The 27,222-nt window shown below is 41.3% G+C and overlaps 2 protein-coding genes across 3 annotated transcripts in view; both read left to right on the top strand.

Annotated features, from left to right (window-relative positions):
* SMYD3 (SET and MYND domain containing 3) overlaps positions 1-27,222 on the top strand; it is a 536,963-nt gene that overhangs the window by 272,991 nt on the left and 236,750 nt on the right. The window lies entirely within an intron of this gene.
* Positions 6,436-9,216, top strand: LOC118613342 (serine/threonine-protein kinase MARK2-like). The gene has a single exon (XM_036235370.1). The coding sequence runs from the start codon at positions 6,766-6,768 to the stop codon at positions 7,990-7,992; it is 1,227 nt and encodes a 408-aa protein (XP_036091263.1). The 5' UTR covers positions 6,436-6,765; the 3' UTR covers positions 7,993-9,216.

Here is a 27,222-nt window from a genome sequence, read left to right as displayed (position 1 = left end):
TTTCTTTCGTTGTATCTTCTGTCGGTTACTCAGTTGTCTTTTTGTTTCGTTGATGGTTTCCTTTGCTGCACAAAACCTTTTCATATTGATGTAGTCTCATTTATTTATTTTGTCTTTTGTTTTTCTTGCTTGCAGAGACATGTCTGAAAAGAAATTCCTTTTAGTATTATCAGAGTTTACAGCCTATATTTTCTTCTAGAAGGTTTATGGTTTCAAGTCTTACATTTAAGCCCTTCATCCATTTTGATTCTAGTTTTGTATATGGTGTGAGAAGGTGGTCCATTTTTAGGGGATTTTTGTTTGTTCGTTTGTTTGATCTTTCTGTCCAATTTTTCCAACACCATTTACTGAAAGACTCTTTATCCTAGTGTATATTCTTGCCTGCTTTGTTGTAGATGAAGTGAGAGTATGGGCGTGGATGTAGTTTTGGACCCTCTGTTCTGTTCCATTGATCAGTGTATCTGTTTTCATGCCAGGACCATGCTGTTTTGATTCTGGTAAACTTGTAGTGTAGTGTGATTCAGGTAGTGTGATGCCTCCAACTTCATTGTTCTTTCTCAAGATTGTCATGGCTCTTTGGGGTCTGTGACGGTTCCGGATAAATTTTAGGATTATTTTTTCCAGGTCTCTGAGGATGCCATTTGTATTTGGATGGGGATTGCATGGGATCCGCAGATTGCTTTGCGTGGAAGGGCCGTTTTAGTGATGTTGATTCTTCCTATCCCATGAGTATGGTATAGACTTCCATTTATTTGTGTCTTCTTCAGTTTCTTTTTTCAGTGATATAATTTTCAGTGTACAGCTCATTCCCTCTTTGGCTTATCTGTTTCCGAGGTGTTTTATGGTTTTCGATGCGGTTGTAAATATGATTGTTTTCTAATTTCTCTTTCCAAAGGTTGATCACTGGTGTATAAAAATGCCTTCTGAAGATTTATTTTTTTAACCTGCTCCATTACTGAATTCATTGTTTAGTTCTAACAGTGTTTTGCTGGAATCTTTAGGATTCTGTTTGTGTAGTATGATGTCATGGGAAAATAGTGAGAGTTTTACTTCTTCTTTACAATTTAGTTACCTTTTATTTCTTTTTCTTGTCTTATTGCTGTGGCTAAGACTTCCAGTACAGCGTGAAAGAGGAGTGGTTAAAGTGGGCGTCCGCATCTTGTTCCTGATTGGAAGCAAAACACGTTTAGCCTTTCGCCGTTGAGTCTGATGTCAGTCGTAGGTTTGTCACATAGGGCCTTTATTCTGCTGAGATGTTCTCTCTATTCCCACCTTGCTGAGAGGTTTTTCATAAACGGAGTCTGGGTTTTGTCGAACGCTTCATCCGCATCTAGGGATATGCTCTTCTGGTTTTTATCTTTCAATTTGGTAGCATGCTGTGTGCCATTAATTGATTTGTGTTACTCATACCAACCTTACATCCCAGGATGAATGCAACTGGATCATGGTGTATGACATTTTAATGTATTGCTGAATTCGGTTTCTAGTATATTGTTGAGGATTTTTGCGTCAATGTTCCTAAGAGAGATCGGCTTATGGTTTTCTCGTTTTGTAATGGCTTTGTCCAGTTTTGGAATCGAGGTAATGGTGGCCTCATGAAAGGTGTTAGGGATCCTTCCCCATTTCTGAATGTTTTAGAATAGGTTGGGAATAGGTATTAATTCTTCTTTGATTGTTTGGTAAAAGTTGCTTGTGAAGCCATCTGGCCCAGGGCAGGGCGTTTGTTTTTGGGGAGGTGATTAATGATTCTATTTTTTTTTTTTGGTGGTACTCAGTGCATTCAGATTTTCTGTTTCTTCTTGACTCAGTTTTGGGAGATTGTGTGTTTCTAGGGATGTGTCCATTTCTTCCAGATCGTCCAACTTGTTGGCATTCAATCACTCATAGCAGTTTCTCACGATCCTTTGTATTTCTGTGGAGTCTGTGTCTATTTCTCTTATTTCATTTCTGATTTCATTTATTTGAGGCCTTTTTTCCTTGATGAGTCTTGTTAAGGGTGGGCCAATTTTGTTTATCCTTTCAAAGAACCGGCTCTTCGTTTCCTTAATTTTTATATTGTTTATTGTTTCCTACACTGTATTTCCTCTTTTTCCCTTCTGATCTTTCTCATTTCTTTCCTTCTCTTCACTTTGGGCTTTGTGTGGGCTTTGTTTGCTGCTGCTGTGCGTGTCAGGCCAACTGGTGTATGTGAGCTTTTCCTTGTTTCTTGAGGTAGTCCTGTATTGCTATGAATTTCTCTCTTAGGACTGCTTTTGCTGAGTCCCATAGATACTGAGTCGTTAGTTTGCATTTTCATTTGTCTCTAGGTATGCTTTGGTTTTTTCCTTGATCTCATCGATAAGCCATTTATTGTTTGGTACCATGTTATTTAGCCTTCGTGAGTTTGTGTACTTTCCAGATTTTTTCTTGTCGTTGATTTCTATATGTACGATGTAAACCTCAAAGCTACAAATGCACAGGACAAACAGAGTCTCATGGACATGGACAGAGACTAGTGGTTAACAGAGGGCAGATGGGACGTGGTAGCGGGAGGTGGATGGAGTATAAAGGGTCAAATATATGCTGAGGGAAAGAAATCTAACCATGGGAAGGGAACACACAACGCAATATATATGCATACGTTCCCCTTACCGTTAAATTGTACACCTGAAACTTACCGGATTTCGTTAACCAATGTCACGTACACCCCTGCAATTAATTAATTAATTAATTAATTAATGTATTTATCGCTTAAAAAAAATTCTGATGGCTACTCTGCCAAAGAGGACTACTGACTCCATGTTGTTCCCTGTTTTAATCCTATTGTCGGCGTCACCGTACCAGTATCCATACCCCAGGAGTGAGCTTTTCTGATGCTACAGCAAAAATATGTTCACCTTCACCTAGTATGGAAAGGTCTCCCTTTTCCGGGATTACAACTGCCTGAGAGTTAGCTTTGTGGACTCATATCGGTCATGATCAATTTCCAGTATCTTCATTCACCATTGCACTTGGATCTCCTTTTCCTTACGCTCTAAATTCTGTTCTATTGCTTTCTTTTTGTTACTGTTATGATGTCAAGTGATTATAAATCCATGACAAGTAAACTATCCAGACATTACTACCAACAGCAATAATATAAGCAGAGCCGACAGAATAAGACAGCTGGAATCCACCCTCAATGGGCAAAGCAGAGCTCCAAACAGTGCTTCCCTATTCAGTTAATAAAATGCTGAATGCTGTCAGCCCAGTTGCAGAGACAATCAAACTGACTTTCATGGACAGTCACAGCGACTCATTGATCAGCTCTGTACCTTGAGACAGTTAGTAAAGGGAAGGAGATCTCTCTCCTTCCACCCTGGTGGTATGAAAGCATGACAGCAGGAAGGAGAAGGGAGGAGGGCGTGATGTGTAGGTGTTAAGGCACGAAGCCAGGCCTGTGGAAAACCAGGGGGAGATCGCAGGTGAACGTGCCCAGGGATACACGGCATGACCCGTCACTGAGCTCGTGGACTCCCCAGCACCTCCGAAGCCTGTCTCTAAAGTGGCCGAGTGACGCAGCTCAGAGACTTGAAAGTGAGAACCATATTTTCAAACCAATCAAATGTAAAACATGTACTTACGAGAAAATTGGAGACTTACTGAAATAGTATTGTCTCAGAAATCCAAATACTATATTTGGCAATCCCACAAGACCAAATTTTTCAGGCAAACAGATTATGGTGTGTAGAAACTTTGCTGATCATCGTTGTTCATTTATTTCAATCATAGCTTTACTTGCTTACTACATAGAGAGAAACCTGTGCGTTACTAGGTGCCGTATATAGTGATATATATTTTACTACGTCCTATACACCTTTTGCTAGGTACTAGGATGTATTCCTCACCAAAAGTGGAATGAAAATGGGGCTAGACAGAGATGGCCCCTGTGTATCTGAGATTAGTTCGGGCAAGCAGCTTGAGAGGACTCTCGAAGAACAAGGCATTTAGGCCGGAGCTTAAAGACTAAGTAGGGTTTTGAAAGACAATGTAGGCGGCAACAAGACGTTTAGGAAGCAGCAGCACAAGGGATGACACAAAGGTGTGAAATGTGTCCTCGGGTAGGAGTAGACCAGGGAGGTTGGAGGGTGGGTATGTGGAAGGGGGTGATGGAAGCTATAAACAGAACAGCAGGGTATGGAAACCAAGTTAGACCTTTGGAACTTACCGTCTAGGCAGTGGAAGCAGTTGAAAGTTTGTGCAAGAGGTCACATGATTTAGGAGAGTATATACATCAGTATGAAGGATCAGTTATAGGAGAGACTGAGGGCAGTGAGATCGCTTAGGAGGTTATTGTGATAATATCCCTGATAGAGGGACTGAAAGACAACATAGGTTCAATGAGCTGTCCGCTGCACATGGAGCTTGAGGGAGGATGCGTTTCAAGCTTGATGTGCTCGTGCATCACTGGTCTCGTGAAATGGACATTCTCAGTCGGGAGGTCTGAGTGCGGACTATGATTCTGTGTTTCTAACGGACTGCTAGTCCATGAATCGTATTTTGAGTAGCAAGATTTGGGATAAGTCCAGGGAACCATCTTGTGAAGCTGGCTCTGTGTTTCATTAAATGAGATGTTTGGATCAGGGGAAGATACAGACTCCATGACCAGAAACATTCAGTGTGAGGCAGCCCAGCCAAGCGATAGAAAAAGTGGTTGTTGTTTCGGAAGTGAGCTGAAGCGGGACTGAATCAGAAATCCCTAGAGGAAGAAGGAAAGGAGAAGAGTGCGTGGCAAAGACTCCCAGGGAGAAGCAGTGTTAGCAAAGGGGTCCCAGGCAAAATGTGACAGGCGATGCGGAACCAAAAGGACACTTCGTACCTACTTCTTCATGGCGCTATAGCATGTGCCTTTATTTACTTATTTGCATGTATGAGAAATAAATCTTGGTCGCCCAATTAACATGACCTCCTATAGTCATAACACTCATGCTAATCTGTACCAGCGTAACTTCAGGAACATACCAAAAGTCTGCTCCTTCCCAGCTGCCCCCAGCCTGCTGTTGATGTCACAAAAGTACATCTTTATAGTCTGTGTACACCTTTATACTCTGTCCAAAAACAAACTCACGTATATTAGTATATTAGTCTCTGAAATCAAGTAGAAAACAAGAAGTCGAGCTCCACACCAAAGTCACAGCAGTACTAGCTGTTACCACTGTCCGTGTGGAGTGTTGGCGGAGATTGTTCTTTCTACATAAGGCGTTGAGCCTCTGCCCAGTGTCCTTCCATTCCCACCGGCAGGGCAGGCATAGCGGTCAAGATCTCTCAGCGTTGGTTTATGTGGGAATGTCTTCAGGTCTCCCCCATCGTCAGGTACTTTTCCCCGATGTAGGATCCTTAGTGAACCGCTTTTGTCCCTCAACACTTTGAATACATCAACCCAGTGTCCCCGGGCGCCACAGTTTCTGATGAGCCATCAGATGCTCATACTCTTATTGGCAAAAGGATCATGAAAGCCACCCCCTCTTGGCTGTAGAGATGTTAATAATATTACTTCTCTTGTGAACACGACATTTACTCTAATATCGAGATAACAGTTAAGTCGTAGCATCATTTTTAAGAAAAAGGAATGGAATATTTTATATGTAGACACTCTAAGGTCTTGAAAAAGACAAAACCGATGACAGAATTTCAAGTTATAAACGAAAAGGTAGAAAAAGTGGATTGTTTTGTGCTCGTTAAGTGAAGCATCCTACATTTTTTAATTTTTAATAAAGTTAATATCAATTTTTCTCACATAAATGAGAAGTTCTTTGGGTTTGTTTGGTTGTGTGTGTGTTTTGGGAGCATGAAGGGGTCTTGAGACCAGGAAGTGAGAAAAGCACTGTGATTCATCCCGAGCCGTGACTGGTCCGTGTCTTGCTCTGACCCAATAATGCACCATTGTGATGGAATCACAAAACTGCCCTATATAAGGCGCCGGTCAGCCTGAGGTTCTTGTCCGTAGAGCCCAGGAAGCTGATCTGTGGTGACCTGTTGGACTGGACTAGTTAGCTTGCGTTCTCCTTTTTGTTGTTGTTTTGCTTATTTTTCCTTTGTCCTTATCCCTTTTCCTTGTTTTTCTTTTTTTTTATTCTCCTTTTTCTTATTTTCTTTATTTCTCTTTGTTCTTTTTTCTTTCTTCATTTTTGTCCTCATTATTTTATTATTTTCTCATATATTTTATTTCCAGTTTTTTTCTTATTTTATTTCTTTAAACATTTTTAGTTAGTATCATTAGTATAGTTATCATTGTTTATTTGTATCATTTATTAGCACAGTTAGTAAGCACAGTTATCATTGTATTAGCATAGCATAGTTAGTATTGTTCCTTAGCGTCGTTAGTAAGCATAGTAAGCATTGTTTGTATTCATATCAGTTAGCGTAGCAGAGTTAGTGTTGTTTTTAGCGTAGTGAGCATAGTCAGTAGAGTCAGTATAGTTCGCTAGCATAGTTTGCCTCAGTAGTTGGTATTGTGAGTGAGTGTAGACAGGGCGTCACCATGCTCCATGACCTTGCAGCCACCCCTAGTGAGGAGCAGCCCCCCGTTGTGTGCTATGAGCTCCTGCACACCATTGGCGAGGAAACCTTCGCTAAGGTGAAGTTAGCCCATCACATTTTCACCGGGATAGAGGTGGCTGTCAAAGTCATTAATCGGCACAGGTCCTATAGACCTTTCCGAGAAGTACAGTCCATGAAAACCTTGAACCACCCAATATCATAAAACTCTTTGAGGTGATTGACACCGAGAACATACTCTTCATTATCATGGAGCACGTGGATGGAGGGAACCTGTCCGACTACCTTCGGGACTGCGGTGGCCTGACAGAGCACGAGGCCCGACGCGTCTTCCGGCAGCTGATGTCAGCGGTCCACTATTGCCACCAGAGGGGCATCGTCCACAGGGACCTGAAGCCACGCAACATCCTGCTGGATGCCGACCGGAACGTCAAACTGGCGGACTTTGGGCTCAGTAACGAGTACGTTGGCCGGAAGCTGACCACTTTCTGTGGCAGCCTCCATTACGTCGCCCCAGAGATTCTCCTGGGACGAAGCTACGACGGTCCCGGAGCGGACGTTTGGAGCCTGGGGGTCATCCTATTCAAGATGGTGTGCGGAAGACTGCCATTTGTTTCCGAAAACTGGCGAGAACTAGGGAGGAAGATCATCAAAGGGCAGTACCACCTGCCCTTCTTCATCTCCTCAGATCTGGCGGCCCTCATAGGGAAGTGTCTCACCGTGGACCCCTGCCACCGAGGAACGCTCGAGGAGCTCATGCGCCACACGTGGACGAATGCGGGGCAGGAGGAACTGAGACCCTATGAGGAGCCGCCATGCGAGGGGATAAACCCCCAGGTGACCCAGGAGATGAGAAACTTGGGGATAGAGCGAGAGAGGATCGAGGAGTCTCTTCGTGAGAAAAAATATGACCGAACGATGGCCACGTACCGGATACTGAGCCACAAAGCGCCCAAGGGGAAGGGCCGCACCATCCTCGTAAGGCCCTTCCCCGGCGCGGAGTCCTCCCTTGCCAGCTCTCACGTGAGCCACAGCGTCCGGCCATCCGGCTGGGAGATCCAGGAGCCGGCCAGTCCAGCAGCCAGCGCGGACTGGAGCGCCGCCATTCCCGCACCCACGCCCGAGTTGGGGACCAGCGCTCCCTCGGCAGGACCAGCGCCAGGGACCACCAGCCCCGCACCGCAGCTGGAGGCAGAGACCAGCACTGCCTTCACTGCACCAGAGTGTGGGGCCACCAGTCCTGCGCCCCAACCGGGCTCGGGGACCTCCAGCCCTGCCCCCCAGCCTGGCCCTCGGAGCACCGTCTCCACTTCCCTCACCAGCGGCCAAAGCGGAGCCCCGGAGAGGCAGCCTGAGGTTGAGACCCCAACCTCTTCCTCGGGCCGGAGCCGGGGCATTCGGCGAGTGGCCAGAGCGTTCTGCCGCTTTTGGGCCAGGCACCTCTGCTGCGGGAGAAAGAACAAAGTGCAGCCGTGATCAGAGACTCCCGACAGCAAGGCAGGGCTGCAGACAAAGACTTTGGGGGGCCCAGGCCCGTCTCCCTGCATTTGAAAGGCTGAACTCAAAACTGCTGAGCTTCAAGGAGGCTGGTGATAAGGTGCGGGAATCGGCCAGAGGCTGGACGCAAAGAGCCGCAGGTGGGAGCCGTGCAAGGAGGACACGCTGCGTGTGAAGGACTTGGTCCACTGGACGATGAGGTGTGCAGACTGGCCCTGAGTTCTCTGCACAGGATTCACATCAGGATGGTGGCGGACATCTCTGTGGCCTTCAGAAGCACCGGACTGTGCAGCTCGGAGCACGCCCGGAGCCCTCTGGAGGACATTAGAAGAGGTCACCCTCGCTGCAGATCCACTCCTTCGCCCCTACCTGGGTGCAACGTGAGACTGGACTCTTTTTCCTGGGGCCCTTCTCCCCATCCCTGCTCCTCTCTTCCTCCATGTTTGTGGAGGAGGGGTGGTTCTTGCTGAACTTCTCGGTTTTCCCTTGACCTTGTAATAAAGTGGATTGTTCCACAAAGATGTATCGGAGACTGTTTTGCGTTCTCCCTGCAGAGAACTGGGGTTGTGCATCCCCCGGTTTGAGAAGCGTGTAGTGATGTAGTGTGGGGACTTAATCAGAACTAATGGAAATATGACCGAAGAGAGCGATGCTGTCAGTTGCCAGTAGGAATGAGTGTGGTTCCAAGGGGAGGAGGCCTGTGAGCCATCCTGCGAGGCCGAAAGGCAGAGATCGTGCGACCTTCCTACACTCATTACTTCACGTTTTTAGAAGGACCGAAGGGAACTTTAGTGCTGTGGCCTGTGTTAATTAGGTGTATGAGGTCCATGATAGGATAGCAAAGTCCCGTGAACCAGCCTGTGTGGGGCATCGGAGAAGCGGCAGTGTTGGGGGCCCAAAAGCGGCTTGTTGGTCACTACCCTGTGTAGCTGAGTGTCCTCATGATGAGGCAGGAGCCGAGCCCTCCCCTTCGCACCTCGGAAAGGGGCTCTGATGTGTCATTTAGACCTGGAAATGGAGAGGAAGCCTGGGGGCAGGCGTGAGCTGGAGTGTGAGGTGCATACGGTACCGGTACCGACGTGGGGGGTGAGGCTGGGGAAGGGGTGTTGGACCAGCACCCTGATCACAGACTGACAGCAACAGAGAGCTGAGTCACAGAGCCAAAAGAGGAAAGCCTCTAGCTGAATACGGATCGTTCAGTGATGTCACACGGCGCTGAGCGTTCGTACTGTCTCATGAGATGTGTCGGCGGATGGAGTGGCGTACCACCCAGACCCCTTTGGGACTGAAGCGCTCTCTCCCAGCTGCTGGGAAAGTTGTCTGTGATGATTCAGTCAGGTCCTTTGCCTGGAATTGCCTCCTTCAGAGAGAGTGGCGTCGCCCAAGTTTATCCTCCCTCCCTAGATGCAGCCAGCCTAAGGACAATACCTGGCCCATGTGGGGATGTAAAGGCTCTCCCCCTTGCTCAAAGCAGTGCTCTCTGCAGGCACATTCAGTTCAAGGAAACCCCATGGTGATCACCCGACATCCTAGTCAAAAGCACATGACAGTCTAACTCCTTCTGCCTGATCCCGTTTCCTTCCCTCCCTCACAGCTGTTGTTTCCGAGGGCGCTCCCTAGTACAATTCCATCTCAGAGTTTCTTTCCCTGAAATCTGACCCATTTCCAACGTGCAGTTTATTCCTCGAGATTAAAGTGCAAATTTCGTTCTTGTTTGAGGCTGCGTCTCCCTAGGCTCTTTCTTGAACTGACGTCTCACTTCTCCTCTATCACCCTCTCTTTGCATTCCTGCTTCTGAGATTGTACTAGTAGGTGCTGCCCCAGCATATGTGCAGAACAGCCTGACAAATCTGGGGGGCCTTTGCTTTAGTAAGGTCATATTCCTTGCTGTTTTATCACATCTTCCACATCTTCATTTACCCCTCGCACACCCCTTCTTTTGCAGAGAGCTGTTGCAGTACAACTCCTTCCTTCGTAGTTTCTATTATTTACCCGGCATTGCTGATGACTGTTCTTACCTTATGTCCTCTTTAAAATGGAAGGACCCAGACTCCCTAATTAAATGTGCAGATCAGGCTGAAATGAAAGGCATAGCAAAAGCACTGTGAGGAAAAGCAGGTAATAGAGGTGCTGCACAGGTTAGAAATATGGGCGAGAAACTAGCAAGTAAGCCTCAGCCTAGAGACCTGAAAGCTGGTACAGCTGGGAGAGAGGAAAGTGACACACTGTCATTTAAATTTCCAGGGAGAAATCTGGAAAGGAACAAAAACGCAAGAAAAGGAAAGGAAAAAATTTTTAAAGAATGTGAAAGTGATATTAAACTCTTCAACATAAGCTTAGGTCGTGGCGAAGTAGAATTAAAAACAGTGCCTTTCTTGGCTTCATTTTAACTCACACATCCCCACGTGGCTGCAAGGTGATCCATCCATGGAAGTGCCATGTGGCAGACACCGTTTGGTGTTCAGGTGCTAGAGTAATAGCATCAACAGACAAACAAGGGGCGACTGGAAGACAGTAACAGAAACAATCTGTGGATAGGAGAGATGTATTACAAGGAAAGGAGATGGGATTGATGCAGGTAGTCTCATCCACTGCCCAGGGAGAGTGAAGATGCAGGTGAGCATGGCAGCGCCACGTGCTCTAAGGAGGGAAAGCCTGTGCTAGAGGGTCACCTGTCCCAATGGGACAAGGGCTGGGAGAAGAAAAGGTAGTTTTGAAAAGTGGGCAGGTACTTCCCAGTGGGCAGACCCTGTGGCAGTCAAGCAAAGAGCTGTAAAGAGGCATCACTGCAGATACAGACTAGACTGTGAAAACAGCCCTTTGAGGGGTGCGTCTAAACCTGAAACCAGCTTCAACCTTCTGATGAGGTGGCATCATGAACCCAGGCACAGAGGTGATCAGTTCAGATAACATCTGGTCTATTTTCTCACTTGTAATTGATTCAAGAAAATGGTTGAACAAGTAGAATGTGTGTCCATAAGTAGAGCTGATGGTTCACTAGGCTGTAAACTCACATAGGGATGGGACCTGGTCTTATTTATCTCTGTATCACAAGCATCTATTGCAACAGAGATGTTTAGTAAAGTTTCATAAATTAATTAATGACAGAAAACGGGGGGAAAAGTAGTCCCGCAGTGGAGTTCCAGACCACATTTCTGGCAGTCACCCGTCAGTACCTCTGGGTGTCTTTGAGAACTTTCCCGAAAGAGTTTGTATTTAAGATAGAGATTTGTGCTTCGCTGCCTGTCCTGGGCATCCTCTCTTACAATGTCCTGTCTCTTGTCACTAAGCTCCCTGAGGCCAGGGCTACCCCTCTGTGTTATTCATTATTATAGCCCCAACAGCTATTAGCACATCGTAAATATTCGATAGCTATTTTTAATAAAGAATGATTGAGCCTGGTTTAAGAGAGGTTTAATAGCATGAGAGGCGAATATGAGCTTTGAAGTCAGACAGACCTGTGATAAAACTCCCGCCACCTCTCCTCTGTAACAGCTGCAAGGCTCTTCAACGTTTCTAAGCCTCGGTTTCTCGTCTGTAGCAGGTATGATCTTGTATGGTCACTAATTATCACTAATTAGATAATAACACTTAACATATACTGAGTACTTACCCCGTGCCAGGCATCATGCTAAGAAGTCTGTGTGAATTGTTTCATTTAGCCCTCACAATTTCTTTGAGGTGAGTACTGTGATTAATTATTGCCTGCTTTTTTCAGATGAAAAGTCAAGTCTCTAAGAAGTTTAAACTACTTACCCAAGGTCACACAGCGGGGAAGTGGCTGAGCTAGCAGTTAACAGTCATGTGACTCTAGAGCTTGTCCCTTTTAGCTGTGAATTCCTTAAGGTAGGGGCGTTTGGTGGTAATATAGCAGTTATTCAGTAACTGACTTTGATAATCAAAGCAAATGAAGGGCAGGAATTGCACTTTAAAAAATCATCTTTAATCCAGTGTAGCTGTACCACCTTTTAATTGTCTAAGTGCTTGAGTAAAATTATTTATCTGATTCTAACTGCTCAGTGAGTATTAGCCAAAATTAATGTACGATAATTGTGAGAATAAAAGTTGCTATTTATTGAGCAGCTGCTCACTGCTAAGCCTTCTACTTTGTAACTAACTTTCATGACAGCCTTGTGAGTTAGGTGTTAATATCTTGCCTTCATATTACAAATCACCTGAAACTCAGAGAAGTTAATGAACTTGATCAAGGTCATGTTGTAGCTACAGTGGCAGAGAGCTTAGACTGCACTTCAGATCTGATTCCCAAGTCCACGTTCTTTTTACTACTCACATTTAATAAAATAGAGCCGTGACCAGAGAACTCAGGCTGTTTGACTAATGCTTTCAGAATGAAACCTCCATGATATCAGTATCTTACAAAGCAAAATGAACCCGCTGCCTAGAGGAACAACATTTTAACTTGACCCAGTTCCTAAAGTGTTGTGTGTGGATGAAAATGTCATGACGAGAATGGAATCACATTTCAAATGACTTTTATTGATATTTCTATTTTTGAAAATTTACTTCCAAGGAGCCTGAAATTTTGTCAAAGGAGCGAGCCTACCTAAAAATTATTTTGTACTGTTTCAGTTCCATCGACTTTGTTTCCTAAAAGAGAATACCTGTACAACTTTCAGGCATCACACACCCACACATGTACCATATTCACACATTTTTCTAACTCCAGTTACTAGAATACTAATTGTATTCTAAAGACTAACTCCAAACTACTTTCGGGCAGATTAAGTACATATGTTTATCTTAAGGCCACAAAAAATATATTTGCCTAAAACCATATTTCCCATCATGTTTTTAAGAAGTGATTATTTCCTCTTTAAGCCACTTTGGTGGGTCGTCGAAGTTTCAGCCCCTGGAAATTCATTCCTTGGCTCTCACACACAGAGCCTCCCTTCTTGAGTCACTATCCCATTAAGTGATGCTTATATGAGGTGTGGCCAGCTTGACTTTTTGACAGTTTTGTGCCACCCAGGGCATCTGTTTTCAGAAATAACCATGTATGAACACTGCAGAGGAAAATTCATGTCCCAGTCTTCAGTGAAGTGGGAACATAGTGACTGTGTCCAAATGGTTTACGTCTTTCTATACGCTGTCCCAGGGTCTTATTTATGGAGATTATTGGTTATGCAAAGTCTGCCCTTATGGATAGCTCTATGAAAAGGTTTTGATTAAAAAGAAGTGGATGGATTGCCAGTCAGTGTCAGCTAATTAAATTATGATATGCTTCTGTCATTAACAGAGCTGGAGAAAAGAAAAAGGTAAAGATTCTTGAAATTTGTTGATAGGGAGGGCTTATTACCCTATCCATTCTTATATAATTAGAAGAATAAAACAGTAGCTTCCCATTAGGTATTTAGAATAGAGAAGTTGGTTTTTACTTTCTTCCAGGGTGTAATTAATCAATTTCAGACGTAGCATTTTAGATGTTATGGTGAAACAGAGTTTTATGAAAACCTGTAGTTTAATAATAGTGGGACAATCAAACTGACACTACTGTGAACCTGAAAACGAGCTTCAAATACTAAAAACACAATGCTTCTTTCATTTTGCCCAGAGAAGAAATTGAATCGAGAAGGATTTAGGTTAGAATTTGAAGGCAGGTTCCCACTCAGAATTTCGCTGCGCACGAGGAGAAAGACTGCACGCAGTCTACAGGCTGCCACTCAGGTCGCTGAGGGTGTGGCCGTCAGCAGCCTCCCAGATCCTCAGTGACACCCCTTTCCCCTGTGCGGGACCCAGCACCACTCGTCAGCTCTGCGAGGCCGGCAGCCCAGGCGGAGGAGCCGCGCAGGGCTGCGGTAAGCAGCTTATAAGTACGGTCAGGGGAGGAGAAGGAAAATCTCCAGCTCTTCTTCCAGCTAAAGTTGCAAATCTCTCAGGAGCTTCTAGCAGCGGTTTGTTAACTGTGTCGCTGCTCTGTGAGGAAGAAAATGCCTGACTGCCGAGTGCAAAAAAGCTTTGTCCAAGTGACCTTTTCTGCATTTAATCAAAATTTCAGTATCTCGATCCACTGCCCTTTTGTGTGGTTGTGTGGTTGGACGGTCACGTCGATAAATGATGTTGACTGACTCATCAGATGAGGTGTTCCAGGCAGCTTTGGGAAGTACAGTGGCTGGGGTGTTCTTTATGGGTTCCCGGTCACAAGTAAGCAAAACCTTGAGAATTTAGACTTCACTCATTTGACATTTATGACGCTTCACAGAGGGCCACTTTGACTTTTCGTCCTTGAAAATGTGTTATGAAGGGATCTTTCTTGGAAGGCCATTATATAACCAAGACTGAAAAGAGACTGTTTAAACATACCAAGAAAGGCTACTATTTTTAAGCTTTTGGGGAGGATGTAGTTCATGCAATAATACATGACAGTCTGTGTCCTTGAAGCAGGTCCCAAGTCCCTCACCACTATTTTTCTAATCTAAGGATGTGTGGGTATGTGTGTGAGCACATGTGCTATTAAATATGCTACTACTACACAGCTATATTTCCTTTAAAAAGTGTACTCTAGTCCAGGCTTCCTTATTTTGTCTGTAATACACATCGGTGAGTTTTTGGTACTGTTGGTGGCAATTATTCCTTATCTATTGAATCTATGCGGGTCTTACATGATTAAGAGAGGCTAACCGCACGCACACCTTTATAAGTTGCACATGACTTCCTGTCCGTGTGTTTACCCCAATGAAGGAGCCACAAAAGGTGAGAGCTAAGATCCTTCAGCTCCTCTCACTTTGTCTTCACCTTCAACGGTCTTCATGGTGTTGTAGCCAATGTGTGTTTGTAGATGTTCGGAAAACAACAAGTACTAACAAAGACTCTACTGAGAGTAAGTTTCAGCCTACTGAAACCTAGGCATGCAGGCACTGACAGAAGATTGGGTAGATCTGGCTTTAGTACTGAGAAAGAGGGAGCATCCTTCTGGTATTAAAGGAAAGAAGAAAAAAGAGCATGGTTGCACTAAGGTTTGAGGGTGGCAATACCTGGTCATTCGCAGCTACTCTCTTCCAAGCATTTCTTTTTTGCTTAAAGATAAATTCTTAAAAGAGAGAGTAAGGAGAGAGGAAAACTTTGGAAAAGAAAAAAAAAAGTAGACATAAGCATAATTTTTCTTCTTTACAAGAAACTTTGTTCCAAAATAAGTCCTCCATTACTTCCGTCTAAACTGTGCCTCCACTGAATGTGGAATTCAATAACCAGGAATTAAACAGAAACCAGTACTGTGTTCTTTGACGTTGAATCCAGGAGATATATTTACTAAACGTAAATGAAAATTTTAAATGTTTAACAATTGGTTCACAAATTCTGGATCATTTAAAAAATTTAAATGAAGATTTTAAAAAACATGTATTGACATTGGCATGTTAATCATTCACTTTGTAAATTCTGAGTGCATCCGGGAGAGCTGCATTGTAGATAGAATGTACCAGTTTTGAGCACACTATATGTGTTTAATAAATAGAAGCTGTTGTCGCCGTTGTTAGCTGCCACTACTGTGAAAGAGAATCGAGGACAGTAAAATGACAGCAAGTGATTATGGAAGCGTCCCGGCCCTTAGGCTTCTCTCTAATATACATCAGGCTACCTGGATGTCTTCCTTGTCAAGGTATGCTTGAGAAATTGAAATTCCTTTGAATGTCAGCGCAAACAAGATGAAATTAGAGAAGAAGGTATTTGTCTCATTTTAACATTAGGCTTTCTCGAAGCTGTGGCCTGTGACCTTATCAGATGTTTAGTTAAATGGAATTCAAATCCTGATGACTCCTTCGCAGAGTTCCTAGTACTGTGGTCCTGACAGGGTGACAGCCGGGAGCAGTGGGGAGTAGGAGACGGATTCCCAGGCCACACGTTTCGCGGCTCGGGCCACCATTCCTTCATTGTGTATTAGCGTGTGCGCCCCTGGGAAATTTAGCGTCCTCTGAACCTTTCCAATATTTTGTTTTTATAGAAAAAGGCCTCGCAGTTGAGCACGCGGCCACCTGAAGCCTTCCCACTTGTGTAGCCCCTGTCAGCACCTCCGCACTGTCGCAAGTTACACAAGACAGTAATGACTGGTCTTGAAGACGGCTCTGAATTACTAAGGAGGGTGCTGTCCACTCTGCTAAGACCAGACGCCAGGAAGTGCATTTAAAAAGCACTTTTTCCCAAGTGGTAGCAATAAAAAAAAAAAAAAAAAAAAAATTGATGCCTGAAAATATAAACTTTAATTAACAGTAAAATAACCCACCATGGGATGGTTCGTCCGGTGAAGATGATGAATTCAGGGGGCATTACGGTTCCACTCCTCAGTTCTCTGTTGCTCTAGCTGCTCATGGTACGACCATTACAAGTACAGATAACAACAGCTAACATTTGCTGAGCTTATATTGTTTGCTAGAAAATGTGTTTTTAAGTATTTTTCTTAGGTCATATTCCTTCTTAGTCTCACAGAAGAGTTGTACAAAATGAGTACCATTCATGCTTTTCCAGATGAGGTAACTGAGGCTTAGAGAGATGTTTCTTGCCTAAGATGATGCACGTCAAAAGCAGTGGAGCTGGGATTTGAGGCCAAGGCTCTTGGTCCCCAGAGCCCACCCAGCATTTCAGAAGAATCTGGTACTTGCACCTCATCGGCCATTGTTGACATGTTGTCTTATTTTGTACGTGTGTGTATTCTTCATTCTCTTTAAAAGAGATCTTGGCTTTAGATATTATTTTTATGTAATTAAAGAGTACTTTATGTATTGGTACATTTTATTTGTTTGTTTCTGACCAATCAATAAATAATGAAAAGGCTATTAGGGCTTTTCATTATTAGTGAAAGGAAGAGCTACTTCACCAAGTAATGAATACAGGTAATTCTTCCATATTTTGGGAAGGATTCTCCATAGCACAATTAAAAGCCTTGATCAACTACTCTTCACTTTCTGGTGAGATTCCTGGCTTCCTCTGCCCTCAGGGTGTGCTGAAAAATCCAAATTTGTTTGAACATCAGCTTGAACAATACAAAATTGGGGAAATTAACCTATCTTTAAGGACTTTAATAATCTACCATTGTTAACCATGTCAGATTTTCTATGCAAAGTTGGGACCTAACAAGAATTTTGAATTTAAAGGCATAGATGGGTAATCATAAAATCAGAATTTATTATTTTGTTTAATGAATATGTTTCACGTTCAGCCACTCTAGTACTTACGGCATGTGGCTGGGTCATTTTGCTATTAATAGATAAGGGGAATTGCTAGAAAAGGAGAAATAGGTTACAGAGTACTCCAAATTCTTTTTCTTGAATATAAGGAGTTGGCAGTTGAAAAATAAAAATATATTTTAAAGCCCTATAACACAGTCTTGAAAATAATCATTAAAGATGTGAAAAAAATCTCAGAATGTTTTAGGTACGTGCGAGGTAAAGTGAGTCCTAATTCTGTTTTTCTGTGTGATCTCGAGCCAATCTCCTAGGTATTGAAATATTCATTTTAGCCTCCTGTTTTCATTAAAAATGTTTTTTAAACATTTTTTTTTTGTTCCCTTGGGAAAGGTCCTTTATAAACATAAGGTTAAAAGGTTAATTTTAGACCTGTGGTCTATGAAAAATTAAATCGTCCCAGGAAGTTCAATCAAATATTAACACAACACCCAGTCAGTCCTCCTGGACCTGCTGTGAGTTTTGACGGTACTGCTTATTGATTAGAGCTTGTTCTTTCTGCTGCTTGTGAATTATTGATGAACGATCCCCTTAGGGTTTTCAGGCATTGTGATGGGAGAAGATAAAAAACCTCCTTCCTGAATGGCTCAGGCTAGGCAGGGGCTTGGTGGCTGCTGTGCCCATGAAGGCCAGCTCCCCTAGGTCCCCATTGTCTCAACCACTGCAGCCCTGCAAAGTTCTGGGGTGCTGAGAGGAGATACAGAACGGGTGAGACTGTGCCCGGCAAGCTCGATGGATCTGAGCCCTTTAGAAAAGATGTCTTTTGAGAGCCGTTCAAAGAAATTTAGCACTATAGGTAGTATTCAAACTTTAAAAAAAGAAAATATTTTTTTTAAAAAATAGCTAATAGGAGAAGGTAAACTGACCAAAACATATTTTTTATCATTTTTAATTTGGGCTTTATTATTATTATTTTTAATCCTAGAAGCCGAATATCATTAAAACAATCATTTTAATGCTGACATCTTCTATAATGGTGTGTGAACACATGTTGGTCCTCAGAGTGCAGCACGTGGGGGCAGAGTGGGGACGGGGCAGGTGAGAACTCTGCACAATGTCCATCCTGTTTGTGCATTCCGTCTCTTGGGCCATATTCATAGAATAAGGAAAATAAGTAAGACATGTCATTTTTGTTCAGCCTGATTTCATCAATTTAATGAATATCTTTGAAAAATAAAGGTATTTTGCATTTTTAAAGGAATACAAAGAGAAAAAGAATGTGCCTTTGTGGCCAGGGAGAAGCATGTAAAACCTAATTAGATTTCTCCCCTAAATTTAGGGTAATAATAATCTATGAAAAAAAAATTTGGAGATTCACTTATTTTAAAATGTGCTGCCAGATACCAAAGAACAATCCTCAAACCCAACAGAAGAATTATATACAAAATGTAATGGAGGTACATTCTTAAAATGGGAAGAAGATGAACTCAACTTGTAATCCCCTACTTTCATTTCAGGACTTGCAGAGAAATATCTGTTCTTTCTTGGGCAGAACTTCAGTTCCACTCTGTGGCTTGGAGGGAAAATCAATTATGATCTAAGATTGTGATTGCCGGACTAAGTTGCGCCCCATCTGCTTGAACCATCTTTTGATCTGGCCTCTATATTTAGGCGGTTATGATATCCAAAGGAGAAAAAAATGTAAATTTTTGCAATTGGGAAACTAAGCGATACTTTAAAAACTTAATGAGCCTTGGAAATTGCTACTTACCAAGTGAAAGTAAAAATGTCATATCAGATAGGTAGAAAAATTGTCTTTGATGCTTCCTGGGTTTGGCAGTATTTTGTAGTAAATAATCATTTATGTTCTCCTTGCACGGTGCTATGTGCAAATCTCCATATGGGCACTTTGGAGAGGCATAAAAAAAATAAAATCTATCTTAAGATTGAAGTATGTTAATTTCATGGGCTGGAGGGAGAGAGAATGAGGAGTGACTGCTGATATGGTACATGAGTTTCTTTTTGGGATGACAGAAATGTTCTGGAGTTACATAGTAGCGATGGTCATACAACTTTGTGAGCATACTAAAACCACTCAATCATACACTTTGAAAGCATGGATATTATGGTACGTGGCTTATATATCAATTTTTTAAAAAAGATCATTAATTCCAAAATTTTAGTTTCCATGTGCCTATGTTGGTCTTCCGTACTCAAAAATGGTGGCTTAGCTTGTGGTACCTGTTGTGAGGCTTCTCTTTGTTTTATTTTTTTTTTTATTTCTTTAAATTCAATATCTTTTTAAAAAACGTATTTACATTAGTTTCAAGTATACAGTACATTGGTTAGACATCTATTTACATCTACATAGTTTACAAAACGATTCCCCCAATTGCTTCCCCTTCCCCTGGCCTTCCACCTAGCCATCATATTAATGCTAACTATATTCCCCCTGTCATGCTCCCCATCTGTATTTTAGGCAAGTTTATGCTCTTTGGCCAATTACTTCTACATTGATTAGCATTGACTTGTCATGAAATGACTCAAGGAATGTTACTGGAAGTTCTTTGCGAGAATGCGACACATGTCCCTAAGATGGCTTGATTTATTTATGACCTTCCATTGTTTTAGAGCATACTAAAGCTGTCCAAATGGAGATAGCTTCTAAAAGTTCAAATTACAGGATTTAATCAGTATCAATTAATAAAAACCATTTGAATTGACATGTGTTAGCAGGCACTATGTCTGATCCTAGGTGTAAAAGAATGAATGAGACAAAGGCCCCTACTCCAGTCTAAGCAGCAGACCAAGGAGTCGTGTAGACAGACCGCTTCACCAAGTTTGAACTGCAAGCTTTTAGGTAGGTGACTGAACCATTGCGTTCTTCAATATATCAAAGCAGAAAAAAGATTTACTTTCTGGATTTTTATGAATGCATTAAGAGTTGTAAATAATAGTAATTTTTTTTTTGCACTGAAATATTGATTTAGTTTTAAGTCAGAAAAGCTCTTTTATGTTTCTAGCTCTCACTGTCAACTTCAACACTAAACAGGGGACCAAATAGCCACCTTTCCAGCCTATATGCCCAATTTTCCTCGTGGTTTGACTATGAACATTTTCTAGGAGATGTGATTTGTAGATTGTCTTAACTTCCAAACAGAAATCCTTTGAAAGTAGCTATTATTTAGTACTTGAGGGGAATTTTAAAATGAGTCATTGAGAGGAAGTGGGAAAAAAAAGAAAATTTGAGAAATCTATTTCATTTGCATATATGTGTGGAAGTAAATGGAAAGCTACATGGTGGTTACTTAAACCCTTTTTAAAAGTGAGAGGGTTTTATGTCTCCTGTTCTGAGATGCTACTTATAGGTAAAAAATACAATGGCCATTTGCAAATAACCCAGTAATTCTTAACTTGTTTTGGTTCACAGATTTTTTTTTTTTTTTTGAGAAACTGTTAAAAGCTTAGCACATATACATACACATACAAAATTTGCATGTAATTTCAAAGGGTTCATGGATCCTGAAGTACCTTAGCGGACCTACTAGGATCCACCATTTTTATAAATGTGTTAATTGACCTTATGAAAATTATATTATAGACATATAATTTAAATTTTGCCTATAACATTTATCTAGGTTATTTATTATCTAGGTTATTTATAAATTATATAAGTGACATAGCTGAGCTGAATACATATATGCTTCTTAAATACTTTATATGAAAAAACCCAATTTAAATTATATGTTAATGGAGTTTAGGTTGGAATATACTTTTGGAGTACTGTTTCTGAAAGAAAATATTTTCAAGTAAAGGCTATTCCTCTTGAAATGTCAGTCATATGCCACTTCTAGAAGGAAAGGTGAGAAAATAAAAACATTTTCCTTAATATAATACGGCAAGTGACAAAGTAAGCTGACATGCTTATGAAACTAGGCAGGGGATAGAGTTTGTAAAGGAAGATTAAAATGTCATTTTATCTGAAAGTTTTAGTCATTTCCCCAGGCTGTCTTTGCCTGTGTGTAGAAATGGCTTTTTCGGGTCCAGATATAATGCATTTTTAAAGAGTTTATCATAACAATAATATCTTCCTTTCGAAGTACTTTTAGCCCGTAGATGTCAATGGTTTAATTATGGAGTTTTAAATGAAAACTTAAATTAGGATATAATTTTAATTATAATAGCAGCGTCAATTGCTAACTTAGCTATGGCTGTTATTAAAATAGTGACATAGTTTCAAGTGTTATTTTGATGGCGGTTGAGTTTTTTATGTTCTGTTTCTTTGCTATTTAAAAAAATATATATGTTCATGAAAAAGAGAGAAAGTTTTAATTTCCTTAAGAGACTGTTTTCTCCTGCTGCTCCCAAATTAGCACACCACCCTCCTAACCCCCATTAGTAGTTCCAATAGTGGTGATATGAATCAAGAATCATGTATTTAGATGAAGTTAATAATTTTAACAGATGGGTCCCTTAGGCCCTTCTTTTCATATAAATTCTCAACTAAGCAAAACAAAACTAAAGCTAAAATTGCCAAAGTCCAGTTAGATACTATCCTATCATCAGATAGCAAGTTTAATAATACTCATGCCATTGGAAGATATTTATTTTGCTTTTTTAAAAAAATGCTCTTTCTAGTTTCTCCATTTAGTACTGACTGATTGGGTGATCACATGATGCATTCATGTTTTTATTCAGCAAACATTTGCTGTGCAACTACCATGTATGCTGTTGTTTGTTAGGTATTTCTGGTCATCTGGAGTGAAACAAGACAGAATCTTTGATTTCGTGTGGTGGCCGGCAAGAGGGCAATGCAGGCCCTCGAATACTAATCGTGATATCATTTTAGAGATAAAATCTGTGTATGATGAGAATTCAAAGGAAGGGGCAAGTAATTATGACCCTGAGGATCAAGAACATCTTCATGAAAAAAGTAAAAGACGTGGAGTAAGGTCAATGTTTAGTTTCGGTGGCAGGCAAGTGGAGGGACTGAGGAAGTCCTGTGGGTCAAGTCCCAGACCCATGGAAAGGACTCAGTGTGTCCCCTGTCCTTGGAGCCCAGGGCATGCTGAGCTTCGTTGTGACAAGGGGATTGGAAAGACGAGACCAGCTTTGATTGTGGCGTTTCTTCGATGCTCTGGTAGGAAGGTTGACTTTCTTCTCTAGTAAATAGGGGGGAGCAATTTAAAGGGTCTAAGCAGGAGAATAATTTGATTATGATGATTTAGGATTCTGCTAACAATGTCCAAGATAGATTAGAAAGTCAAGGGACTGGAGAGAAGTTGCCCAACTATCAACTCATTGCAATAGTTCAGACAGGAGATGTACAAATAAAAAATGGGTCTCTTTGAGAAAGGTCAGAACCAACCAAAGTGCAATGAGTGGCAGGCAACGATCGCTTTTAATCCAGACAGCATTTTTTTTTTCTGTGATTAGGAGAATAAAAATAGGATTTTTGAAAATGAAAAAGGTACTGTTTCACTTAAGATTTCTAGCCTCTTAATAAATATGTCATAATTTTTGTGTGCTCTAGTTTTGAAATTTAAACTGGCAGCCACCCTGTAAGAATCAGTACATTTTAACATAAATTAGTCTTCCTACAGGAGGCAGTCATTCTGAATGATCTGTTTTGTAATTAAAAATTTTCAGTGTGGGGAGGAGTATTGAATGGGTACAGTATTATGAATAGGAGCTTAATTTGAGGAAATTCTAGGTCTGTTCATAATACTGAAGATATGAGGGTTTGGGACCCAACGGCATGGAAGTGCGGACAAGCCTAAGTACTTTTGGTGATAGTTTGTCTATACATTAAGCATTAAAGCCTTAATCTTAAATTGTAGCCCCCCAAAGTGATGAGGACCATTCATTCATAAGTGTGATGAATTCTGTGGTGCTAGAAAAAAACAGAGAACACACGAGTCACTCTGCAGGTGACTTGCTGTGGTTGCCTCCATCTGGAGAAAGATGTTCTCTCTCTCTCTCTCTCTTTTTTTTTTTTTTTTGCACTTTTAGTTCATCTGGGAATTATGGCATTACTTAATGTTCTTAGTTTTCTATTCTCTGTGCCTTTAAATGGGAAGCAGACATAGCTCCAGTTGTATATTTGACTTACCAGAAGTTTAAGTTTTAAAAATACTTAAGATAATTCAGCCGAAGTAGTATTTTCTGCTATGGGATCACGATTATTTATATGTCAAGAATTTAGTTAGTACATTCTTTGCCTTCCCAGCTAACATGTACTCTGAATTGTTATCTCCATTTTCATCTTAAAGAAGAGAAAGAAATATGTTCAGAACATCCTCAACCCTGACGGAGAGATTACTCATGTGAACAGATGAGTTTTCTCTGGCAGCCTCTTCCCGTAACCTCCCGTGACACATTTTCCTTTCCTTATGTGCACAAGCCCTTCATTCAGGTTTGATTAAACAGCAAAATCACAGCTGCAGACTGTCATTGCTCCCTTTGGTCTAGTTTGAATAGTGAACATGCAGCAGAAGATGCTGTGAGTTGAAAGGAAATAGCATTGAATGTCAAAAGGTTAGTCTTTCAAAGATAGTTTGACCAAATGAGAAAATATAAAATGTCACTTTTGCAAGTTGAGATCAACCATGCTCTGCTCTATTCTTAATTTTCATATTTACTGCATTCAATGAATGTTTCCTTGTGTTTCAAAGAATGTTTATGAGCAAGTCTTCCTTTGTTTTAAAAGTGTTGAGTCAACAATTACCTATTAAAGCTTTTATGACTGCAAAATGGAGGTATTTAGAAGTTTGGGTGCATGGAGACGTTATTTTTCACCTTGCATGTTTTGCTGAGCACCCCAGTGAGCAAAACTGAGATCACCTTTGGTGCTGACTAATCCAGAGACCTCTTTCATCCCCGGAAGGGAGAAGGACAGGGCCTCAGTGCTAAGATCCATTGTGCTGATTATGCAATGAGATTTCAAGCCACTGCCTGGGTGCCCGTACCTCAAATGCCGGTTCCACGGGTCACCGTGCCATAGTGCATAACCTTCTTAATTTCTCTAAATTTCAGTTTGCTCGTCTATAAAATGAAGATGAATAATATTTGCCTCAAGGCATTTTTAGTAAGGAGTAAATCAGATCTTCCGTGTAGAGTTCTTAACCTTGTGTCTGACACATAGAAACATTCAGTAAATGTAGGTGCTATTATTCATTCTTTCCACAAGTATGTGTTGCCCACCTGCTTTGCTGCAGGCACGTTCTAGATGCTGGCTATGAAGCGAACAAAACAGGCAACGATTCCTCCCCTCATAGAGCTTATATTCTACTAACAGGCAACAATAACGATAATAAATAAGCAAATTATGTAGCATGATAGAAGTTGATCAGAGCTATGGGACAAAACTAAGATCTTTATAAGGTTCGTGAGTGTAGGATTCTGGAGTAAATTTCAAGTTTAGATAGGGAGTCACTTTAGGCCTCATCGAAGATGATATTTGAATAAAGACTTGAAAGTATTTCATTTGATTGTTAAAAGTATTAATTCTACCAAAAAGAGTTTTGCTTTGTGTCTGCATTTATGCCCTTACCACATATACCACAACTTGACAAAAATAACAAATACTTAATATTAATAAATTTAACCCTAATAATAGAAATTATATGTAATGAACCATATATACACCCACTCTAGCCACGTCGTCTCTTCCCCCCGGCACGTCTCCCCTCTTCATGTCTCTGCCCAACTGCAGTGAATTTACGAACTAGACTAGTGGAGGAATTACTTCTGTATTAACAAAATAAAATGGAAAGTGGAGAATTGTTCTGCAGATTCAGGGGTTCCCAGCTGTCTTTTGTCAAGTGCTTTCCAACAGAGTAAGATCGCACCGAAACAGCAATATTTCTGAAAATACTTGAGCCTGTCTCAGCCGCAGTCGTTGATGGAAAGCCTTGTGCCTGTTCTGTGGACCGGAAGCAGCAGCTGTGTGTGCAGCAGGGTTCATGCTGTACCTGCAAGTCAGGAGAGCGGCCCTTTCGGGCACGATCTGTCAGCATCTCCCTTTTCTAGTCATGATCAGGTGATGTTTTCTTTTCCAGTGATAGCATCGATATGTAGAGTACTAAGGAAAATTATTCAAGGTTTTAAATCTCCTGTCATCAATATGTTTATCAATTAGAATATAGTTTCATAATTGTAGATATATCAGCAATTCTTTACGGGAAATAGGATCAGGTTTTATTTTTAGATCGCACTCTATTGCAGTATCATGGGTGGCCCGGGGTGAGGTCTGTCTAGGTCTCCGTGTAGGACCGTAATTGTATTCTAGCCTGAGACATCACATTCGGTTGTTTTCTTTTTTAAAGCATGCTATTTTTGGCTCTAACAGTTACGTCGTCTGCGTTATATTACAGGTTAAGTCTTCTACTTAACCATCTCTCCCATTAGGTCGAAAGCCCTAGGGAGAGTCTTGTGCATTTTCTTGCACTTACGTTGTCTAGAATAGTATGCTACACTTAATAGATGATCAATACATGTTAGGAAGTTGGCTCTACTCAAACTTCACCTCGTTATTTGCGACAGAGTTTTTGAATTTTATGCCATTTCTTTAATTACCTTAAAATACTTTTAGGCATAGAAAAAAAATGATATTTAAAAATAAATATTTAAAAACTTTTTTAAAAGAAAAAAGAAGGCAAGGAAAAGAAACTCGCAGAATGACAGATTTAAGCTGGAAAGAAGGTTTCTTTTAAAGTCACCTTCACCAACTTGACATTTAACAGATGGGAAAACAGAAACCGAGGGAGGTTAGTGACTTGCCCCAAATCAATAGCTAGTTGGTAACAGTACTAAGACAAGAATACAGGTTAATGTACCTTAGAGAAAGATTATTTTTCATTTATTAAAACTGCTTTCACAATGATAGTAGTAGGGTGATTCGTCATTAATTCAACAAATATTTATTGACTATTTGATATGCACAAGTATGGTATTAAGCCTTAGCAGTGAGATATATACAATGACAAATAAAAATTTTATTCTGAAAAGGATCTTAAATGGAAAAAATTAAAAATAAAGATGATGTAACACATTTATTGATGAGCAGAGTGACAGAGGACAGTGACAGGGATGGCTGAGGTGACCTGAATGAAGCATTGATAGGAAGAAAGGCTGAGGTCAGCATGGAGGACCAGTTCCAGCCTTTGGTGCTGAGGGTGCTATTACTTTGAAGGTTCCTTTGATGCTTGCTAGTTCCTATATAAAATCAAACATTTCTCAAAAAAAAAAAAAAAAGGGAACATTTGACAGCATGCATTTCTGTGTGATGGCTTAATCTGGTCTTTTGGACTTAACATACTACCTATGTAAAACAATAAAAACATGTAAATAAATTTTGATAGCTTCAGTTTTTTACAAAACAGACTTAATTCACTTTATTTTTCTTGTATAAAAGTATGTGGCTTCGGTTCTATTAGGAACAAAAATATAAAGATACAAACCAAGGATTACCACCATTAGGAAATGAGTAATTTTGTAACACAGGATGACTTAGGCTACTGCCTCAGACGGCTCTTCTGCTGGCCAGGCCCTCAAATGCCTCCATCATGAAGTTCTTTTTAAGTCTGGATTGCTTTGAACATATTCAGCTCCAGTTATCCTCTGTTCTGGTACTTCAAAAATTCAGATTTCTGTGGTTTTCAACTCCAGCATTGACTAAAGTTATTCGGTTTTGGGTGGGAGAACAGAGTAAGAAGGAGAATCTATTGCAGACGACAATCCCTTATCTCTCCTTTAGTCTTTTGCCCTTGAACTGCACGTCACTAAGTTTCTAGAGATGATGTTCCCTGGAAATCAAGGTAAAGGCCAAAAAAACTCAAAGCATGTTTTCCTGGGCATAAATTCCATGGTCCCTAAGTTTAAAATTAGGCCTTGTTTGGGAAGCATAGGATTTGCTTGAAGTTAATAATCGCTGTACTCTACATTGCATTTTCTGGCACAGATATAGAAGTGGTCCCATACAACAGGACGGCATGCTTGCTTGATTTCCTTGGTTAGGACATCAGCTGAGTTTGGCCTTGTTGCCCTACATGGCTACCATTCTGGTTACTGAGCT

The sequence above is a fragment of the Rousettus aegyptiacus genome, unplaced genomic scaffold, assembly GCF_014176215.1.
Source record: "Rousettus aegyptiacus isolate mRouAeg1 unplaced genomic scaffold, mRouAeg1.p scaffold_m13_p_18, whole genome shotgun sequence".
NCBI classification, from domain to species: Eukaryota; Metazoa; Chordata; class Mammalia; order Chiroptera; family Pteropodidae; genus Rousettus; species Rousettus aegyptiacus.
The sequence above is the reverse complement of the archived record's forward strand: the minus strand, read 5'-3'. Positions and strand labels throughout refer to the sequence as shown.

Coding starts and splice junctions, on each gene's coding strand:
- LOC118613342 (XM_036235370.1), top strand. CDS start 6,766: ATGGAGCACGTGGATGGAGGGAACCTGTCCGACTACCTTCGGGACTGC.